Here is an 8,721-nt window from a genome sequence, read left to right as displayed (position 1 = left end):
CCAGGACAGTGACGCACCCCACACTGTCCCTCGAGCTGTGGTTGTGACCTGAGACCAAGAAAGCTGATGTTCTTACCACACAGATGACATCGCATCGGCTGGAAACTAAAATCTGGGGGTTGTACGGTCAAGTTTCCTTTATACAAGTGACAGACATCATTCAGTCGTGGTAATTTTGCCTCCAGCTGCTATCAAAAAGGAAATATAGACAACCTCCTGAACTGATGCAGTCAAAGACAAGTCAAATCCATGGCAACAGGAAGCTTTAAAAAAAACCAACCAACCAACCAAACAAAAAAACAACCCCAACAAATCCACAACTTAATCTGCTTCCCTGTCTCTTCTTAAGAGGAATAAACAAGAACACAGTCAAAATGTTTACATTTTGGTGTAATTTATTGGCACAAAAATATTCAAATACAACATGGCATCTAAACATGGCTACTCTGTTGTATTTTGTGCATTGTTTTTAATATGTTTAATTCATAAATCATAACTTTATCTTCACCCTCATGTTTAATAACCATTATTTTCTGTTTCAAGTTATGACCAGTTCTCCCCACGTCTGCCTCCTATGCCAAGTACTGACTTTCCCTAGTTATTTCCCAATACTGCTTTTTAATCCAGACACTGCGGGAAGCTCCCAAGTGGTATTTCATTTGTACCCTGCATCCAGTTTGCCACCGATCAATCTGCATAGAGGCACCTGACTTTGTTCAGCTCAAGGTCTTCAATTCTTGGATCTGCTCTGATATCCTGATCTAGTCTGAAACACGACTCCTGCACTAGTGTAATGAGCGGATATACAGTTTCCAATTTTGGGGCAAGAATCGAGTTTGAAAACAAGGTAACAGGATGAAGCAATGGTAGAATTCTGCTTCTCTTCTCTTTCCAGTTACCCAGCTCACCCCCAAATCTAAATGAAGCCTCCTGCACAATTGCATTGAGCTCACTGCAGCCACACCAACAGGACTGACCAGGGCAATAATTAATCTGCAAATGACTTAGTTACATTGCAAAGTAAGTCAAAACCCGTATATAGTTATTTTCCATGGATCACCAGTTCCCCAAAGACCAAGTGGAACCATAGACATCTGTGGTACAATCAGTCTTCACTGTCCTGGCAACCCAAATCAAGTGTTGTGTTTCAGACAGCTTGTGTTTTTCCAACAGCAGCTATACATTGGCTTAAACCAACTTTTAATATACAATAACTCTTTTCATTTACATTTCAAAATATTTGACAAAGGCTGTATTTCAGTCCAACGTTCAGTTTGTGTTTGTAGAAGAGCAAGTTTGGAGTGCAAAAGCCTCCAGAATAAAAGGCTGTGGATACTTTGGAATCTTCTGTTACCAGAAAGGACACCTAAAGAAAACAAAGATATTGTAGTAATACTGATTTGCCTATAGTTTCACAAAGGCAACACTGAGAAGGACTGAGATTCCATGCTAACTAGGCACCATTTTAGTACAGGAAAAGTTGACAGGCGATCCCCATGCTTCTTTCCAGCTAACTAATGTTTAAAAATGTGAAAAAGATCTATTTCCTTATGCATAGTCCAAAGTTAACTAACTCTCAAAATGACAGTAAATCATCTTTGTTTACTTTAGAACATGTGGTTCTTCACTGTAACTGAAATCAGTGACCACCACACGCCTTATTTCAAACACTTAAAATGTTGAGGCTGATTGCGGTTTAAACGTTCTGAACCCCCTGTCACTACTTATAACAATAACTTTCTTTCAGAGGACTGTCTATGGGATTGCTGCCATAGGCTTGCAAAATTTACCAGAGCAGATGCAACATGTGGTAAAGCTCCTACATATAGTTAACTACACAAGCGACATTTTCCTTAGCTGTTCTCTGCTCAGATTATTCAGAGAAGAATTTTGCAGGGTTAGCTGAATGACAAACTCACCATCCAATGTAGCACTGGCACAGATTCTCATGAGAAGTAGCTTGCTTAATGAGCAATTCTACTTGTGTGGGTACATCAAGAGTTTCGTCATGAGAGAAGTCTCGACCTTTCAAATTAAAGGATAAAAAAAAAAAACAAAGCATAAATGGAAGTCACAAATCATATAACATAACTTGCTTCTGGGTGGCAAGTTAAGGACTGATAGGATTTTTAACTACCCTTCCCTTACACTATATAAAATGCAAAGTTTTCCAAACATGGAGAACCCCTAAAGGCACACAGAGCCCAGAACTCTGTTTTCCCTATTATTATGGTTTCTTCATTTTACCTTCTCCAAATAATAGATAAACCAACAATAGATAACTTTCCAGTAGCTGGAATCCTGGTCCTAATCCCTTTAAGTACATTATTTGGCAGGTGGGGGGTAGTTTCTTACAAACTTTTAAGAGTGTAAAATTTTGCAGCTAAATGCTGCAAACTATAAAGCCAGGACAGTAGAAATTTAACAAGCTAAGACATGCAAAATACGAAGTCTGTTTAGTTACAATCACCTCTGTACTTTTCAAATCAGGCTTCTTTGTATCTAAATGCAGGCACCAGTACTTAGGTGTCAGACAAAACCAGGAAAATGGCCTCAGCCACTTAATCAGAATATACTAAATTCAAGGATTAACACAAAATGCAAGCACTAAAAGTAGTGCTGATCCATCTCATCAGATTTTACGTTTATCTTATATAAACATAAAAACATGCTCACCAGTGAGCTTATCTCGAACCCTGTTGATGATTTGAATTGCCTTCTTATTTAGAGCTTCTGGCTTCACTAGGCCATCTCCTACTAAAAGACAGAAGTAGGAAAGAGAATTAGGACTTCATCTGAACAATAAAAACATTCGTACTGCTGTTACATCTGCCCTTCCCAAACACCACAAGTACCAGTATATTTTCTGTCACTTTTTTTTTTTTTTTTTTTTGAGTTGAGAACACAGGTAATTATATTCCTCATTTATGCTGACAAGGAGCTATATCTGTCCCATCTCATGTAATTGTATCTGGATCATGATGAAATTTTCTGATCTAAGAACAAACTTCTGCATCAGTACAGAAATGACAATGAAACTTACTGAAGGAATGGATGGATTCAGGCACTGTGGTCCCAGTTTTCTTATGGGCTGTCTCACCCAATTCCACGCTGTCCAACATTTCTATTGAAAAAACCATGAAAATGTAAAAGCATAAACGTGAAGCTGAAAAGCAGATAAAATAATATTCTTCTGGAAACATTAACAAAACTGTTAATCAGCTCATTTGAAAATGAGTGGTACACCAAGTGTACCACACATCTCTATCACTAATGGAAGCATATCACAGGAGCAAACATTATGTTTCCCCTGCTAACATACTGAAAGGCCTGATCCAACTCATAGGAACGTTTTGTATCAAAGTGTAATTGAAAGATATTTTGAAATGATGTACAATTAACTGAAAATTACAATCAAATAAATGTTTATTTGTAGAACTCTCCATACGAAACACTGTCCCTATTTTGCAGTCCAATAGCAAACAACTGCTAAGATTCAACGCAAAGCTCTCAACATTCAGTCAGATGACTACTTGCCAGGTTTTGCACGCTAATATTTGGTAGCTAAGTAAATAACTATCACATATCAATTATACCTTGGATTACATCAGTTTGTGTGTGCTCCAGAAGGGTGTTAATGTAACTGTAAAGGAGCACCTGCTTTTTTGAGCCAAAGTACTGACGTCAACACTTCCAGTCCTAAAGCTAATGATCATAAGCTATTTATCTGTCTACTTTTGAGAAGACAACTGAAAATATTTACCCAGTCTTACGCACTGCTAAAAAACCAAACCAAACAAACAAACCACTCCAAACATTCATGACATACACCATCTTTTCTACTCACCTACTGACTGACTAGCTGAGTAGGAGTCTGTTCTTGTTCGTGAGCGCTTATTGCCCTTTGTATTTGCTGCAAGAAAAAAGGACTTGAAACGTATGAACCGGAGTTTCAGTGTTTCATAGCCAATTTGTCCACAAACAATACAGATTTAACTGCATTTCTCCTTCTCCAAATTTTGTCACCTGAAAATAGCTTTCAATCTCCTGATGACAACTAATACAAAACCAACCCAAATAATTTTGCTTGTAGCTTAGTTCGGTGTCTAAGGGCAAAAGGGTTTTAACCACTGTGGTAATTTCACATTACAATTCCTAAAACTGTGTGCACACAGAAATAGCACTTGCAAGCCAACAATTTAATCAGATCGTCTTCAAACAGACACTGGATTTCAGGCTTCTGGATTTCTTGTATGAAATCAGACTGATTACTCTCTTGCTGTCACTGTTTTATCAGAATCACTTACTGTCCATCAGCCGCCAATTCAACAATGGATCATACACAAAGGCTTCAAGCACAGCCATGACACTGTCCTTATGTTCGCGCAGGACTTCCATCACTGTGTGGCAGGTGATTCTGTAATTGCCATCGAGGCCTGTCACCTTCAGAAGAGAAAGAAGCAAATCAACCATGCTGCTTTGTTCACTATGCAACTCCAACCCTAACATTCAAGGAGCAAGAATTGGCTTGTGCTTTGAACTGGAATTTACTTCCACTGTGCTTTGTTCATTAAGAGAATGAGATAGATGTTCATTACAAACTAAGCAGCTCCCTTCTGCCATCAGGATGATCTTTGCGAAGTACCATGCCATTCGCTATGTCTGGTTGATGCAAACAGCTATTTGAAATGAGGACACTAAGGAAGGCCTAAGAAATTGGAGAAATTTCAGGTTTTTTTGCATCAATGAACAAGTTGCTTTCCACTGTAATGTACTGTAAAGATCACCGGAGATATTTTAACTTACAGAAAATGCAGCTGAAATATTAACACCTCTGGTTCTTACAGGAGTGGAGAGGTTTAGCCACAACACAAAATACAGGAAAAACTGAGAAATTGGTGCCATTTTCCCTAGAAACAATCCCCTTCATATTAAAGAGGGGACGCTTACCTCCATAGCATTTGTCAGCATCCTTGTTAACCTAAATGGAATCTTCTCAGGGAACTTTTCTCTTGTCATTGCAACCTAAACACACGATGATGGAGAATTAGTAAATTAATAGCTAACATTATTTAAGAGTGAATACTATTGGGGTTTTTTTTGCTACAACCTTCAAGGTTCTATTCCAAATAGGAAATAAAGTCCCAGCTTTATGTTCCTCAGTTTCCACAAATTTTTGGGAGAAGCTAGATAATTAACTTGATAACAGAGGGAAAACTCAAGTGTGTGCCCAGTTGCTAGAGTCAAGTAACATAGACTGCCTATCAGCAGCTTAAATTACTCCAAGAAATTTTATGGAAAAGTGATGTTAGCACTTCTTTGCTTGTTCCGGTGGCCAGCTAATCCCCAAGACATGCCTCTGAGATAAAATATCTATTATTTTCATCTTGCCTGTAGGTAAAGTGAAGCCCAGAAGAGAGCCAAAGGGCTTGCCCAGGATCACATTCCAAGGTCAGTTTGTCCTGGCCTATAGATTCATTTCTGTTCCACCAGAAAGTGTGAAATATTACAGAAAATTTAATGTCCAAATACAAAGATTTACCTCAAAACAGTCCCCAAAGTCGATATGCAGGATCTTTCCACTCAGTCTGTCTAACATCAGATTGGAGGGGTGTCTTTGATGAAGGAGTAGGAGAAAAAACAGAGTGACAGACCATTATAAAAACCCAAAGTAAATCACAGCAGCTCCAGTCTGAAATGATAGTTATCTTCATGAACAAGAACAGCCAGTGACAGCTTGCTTGTCGGAGATCTTCAGTCTCAGGATGAACAAAATAGCTTCCTGACAGTGCATCTATCACATTATTTTTGTAATTACCTCTTGGGAGTTAGAGATCTTCTCACTTTGGAAGATAAACAACCTATTGGACCAGAGCCATCAGTACATTTCTTGGATATGAACATTTATTTTTCAGTTAGGATAAATTCTTCTACTTGTTTTATGCTTTTTCTTTTTTTTTCAGTAGAGAAAAATGTAATTAATTATGCTACAGGTGAAGTAATGCAAATTGGATTACCACCAGAAGAGATGAGAATCAATCCAGACTAGGAAAACCACAATGCTGCTATTCGTGCTGACTTGCTCTAATTTTGTTTTAATTCATTTTTCAAAGGTTTATAATTTCATTATAAAGACCTTTAAGTGCAGGAATAAAAGCTTTTGTTATTAAAACATTTGAGGGTTTAGCTGTTTTTGCATTACAGACCTTAAATCTAAAACATATTGTCTTAAAAAGTATTTTGGAAGTTATGATGTCCCCTTTTGATAAGCCATATAACAAATCAAACATTTGTTCATTTTATCTTTTTTTATTTGCCCAATCCATTTGGATTGTACATACTTCCCTCCAGAACATGTCTGCACTGCAGATCAGAAAAAGGACCACATTAAGTAATAGTTAAACCAACATTAACTTTCATCTGTTTAAATCTAAAGCAGTCTTTGGGGAGCATTTATGGGGACTTCACGTGTGTCTCTGATAACTGCTGTGAACATACATAGCCCTAGAGGTTCCTGCTTCACAGAATAAATATCCACCAGGCAAAAAAGTATGCAGGCAAATAAGTAGTGTTACTGAACCCATTTGGAGGGAGAATCAGAAGACCTCTGCCACTAAATACTTTCTGGATGCCTTTTTGCTACTTCAGGGAACAAAAACTGATGGTTGCTCTTGGTGCTTCTTTCCTCCCCAAAAAGCTGGATGTATGTGTACAGTCCTAACAGACTTTGCAAAAAAATTGCCATGTCACATGCATGAAGCACACAGAAGCACACAGGTTGGTGGCAAAAATCAACAATATTTCTGTTTTATAGAATGGATGGAGAAAGATTTCCCATTCTGTGAGTGAAAGGAAAGAACAAAATGAGAACTTGTGGTCCTTGATGTAATTCTGTGTGTATTGCTCTCAAAATGGAAGAAACTCTTATTTGTACTCAAGATACACAAGCCCTACATCTCATCCCTGCAGTGCTGAAAATAATGGCAGCACAATTAGGTCCTGAAAGATGGTATCGTTACAACTCAGCAATAACCACAATGAAAGATGTTATCATAAGAACCGATCCAAGGAATGAATTGATAGGCCTACACAGTCTGTGCTTTTAAATAAAAGAAACCTTTACAATTTCACTTACCTGTCCCCAAGGCCCAAAATGTACCCAACCATTGACATTACAGCTAGTGAACGAGTGTAGTTTGTTCTTCTGTCAAACCACACCTACAAGTGGAGACAAAATAGAAAAAGCCAGGCAGGCATATTGCATGTTTCAGCTTATATTTTAATTTATACATTAACTACTTGCATTTTGCACAAAGTGAAACTGTGATATGCTTAGGTTCAATACGCTCCAGAGCCTGAGGGGTTTCAGACATCCTGTGGCCTTGAATTAGATGTCTAAGCCATTAAAATAATATATTCTGAGACTCCTGCTTTTCTTTAGCCATGCACAGTATATGGAGCTTCAGTCTCCAGTCTTGTGCTTTGGACTGCACTCTGGCAGCCATTGTGATCTGAGCCTTATAAGGCCCCTTGTGAGGGGATACACATGTGTGGATACATGTTCTGCAGTGATTCATCTGGAGTTGATGATGAATAAACACCATCTCTCACTTATTCTGCAGAGAAGGTAATTCCACGTTATGCTGTTTGCCAAACACAAGCCATTACATGTGCTGAACTCACCTCTGAGCTTGGACTTTTCAACCACAGCAGTTTGGCAAGGTCATCACCAGCTGTGTTATTGACTGCATGTTCAAATACTTCTACTTTCTGCATCAGAGTCAGGTGGTCATAATCTGGAGCCATCTACAATTGAGAAGTAACGCTCAGTAACTTAAAAAAAAACAAACCAAAACAATACCTCCAGTAATCCCTAGTTGTACTATGAGCAACACAGTAATCACAAATAATTTCAATATAAACTTGCTATAAAATTATTTGTAAACTGACCAGTATGTTCCCAAACACAGTGAGATGACTACCCAACAGTGAAGAATTCATTTTAAATGGGATAGCAAATGATTCAGCATCCACAAAGTAGTCCATAGCCTTATTTAATTAAAATATTGCAAGGTAAATATGTTTCAAGAAACATTATCCAAATAAGTCTTCTGGGTTGGCACACGCTTTCCTTTTTGGCAGGCAATTCCAACTTTTCTAGTAATGTTCAGTTTCTCCAGTCTGTCTAATTTTGGCCCTGTTGCTTAGACACAATGTTTGTAAATGCCAGCAGCATGGCACCTTGTATAAGGCACATCATAGTCATGCAAAATTCCAAACACATTTTAGTCACCAGATGGTAGCAACTTGCGGTCACTGCTAAAACAGGAAAGGAGAAACAAATAAACGTATGGCCAATTTTACCTCTTGGTAGCATTTTATAACTCTTATCTGATATTTTTGCATTTATTACTGGTACCAATAACAATCAGGAAACAGGCAAAGGAAGAACAAGCTGCGCACCATTATTCTTCATTAAGACACTGGAGTCCTAAAAGAATGTACCAAAAACTCTGTCAGCTTTGCCCTTTACCCTCAGCATGATGCGATGTTCAATGTTGAGCAGGATCTTTTTCTTCTCTCTGTAGTCTCGGATGAGTGCATGCAGTGTGTCACAGTGGGGGACCCAACCAATCAAGCCTGAATTTGTAGACAGTGGAATAACAGCATATCTCTGGATGCTACAGGAAAAAAAAGGAGAATCGGAGCTCAAACTGTTGT

General features: G+C 38.3%; 1 protein-coding gene across 5 annotated transcripts in view; it reads right to left on the bottom strand.

Moving 5' to 3' along the window:
* Positions 1-393: 393 nt before the first annotated feature.
* The window catches only part of MTOR (mechanistic target of rapamycin kinase), a 67,945-nt gene continuing 59,617 nt past the window's right edge, over positions 394-8,721 (bottom strand). For all 5 annotated transcript variants that reach the window (XM_072883754.1, XM_072883756.1, XM_072883757.1 and 2 more), the window contains 11 exons: positions 8,534-8,681; positions 7,684-7,806; positions 7,136-7,218; positions 5,543-5,615; positions 4,951-5,025; positions 4,308-4,443; positions 3,848-3,913; positions 3,044-3,124; positions 2,677-2,757; positions 1,920-2,025; positions 394-1,366 (listed from right to left, as the gene is read on the bottom strand). In XM_072883754.1, the coding sequence (XP_072739855.1) occupies positions 1,351-1,366; positions 1,920-2,025; positions 2,677-2,757; positions 3,044-3,124; positions 3,848-3,913; positions 4,308-4,443; positions 4,951-5,025; positions 5,543-5,615; positions 7,136-7,218; positions 7,684-7,806; positions 8,534-8,681 (988 nt within the window). In that variant the 3' untranslated portion in view covers positions 394-1,350. The remainder of the gene's footprint in view (positions 1,367-1,919; positions 2,026-2,676; positions 2,758-3,043; positions 3,125-3,847; positions 3,914-4,307; positions 4,444-4,950; positions 5,026-5,542; positions 5,616-7,135; positions 7,219-7,683; positions 7,807-8,533; positions 8,682-8,721) is intronic.

Source organism: Ciconia boyciana, chromosome 19 (assembly GCF_034638445.1).
Source record: "Ciconia boyciana chromosome 19, ASM3463844v1, whole genome shotgun sequence".
Lineage (NCBI taxonomy): Eukaryota > Metazoa > Chordata > Aves > Ciconiiformes > Ciconiidae > Ciconia > Ciconia boyciana.
This window is presented reverse-complemented; position numbering and strand designations above follow the sequence as displayed.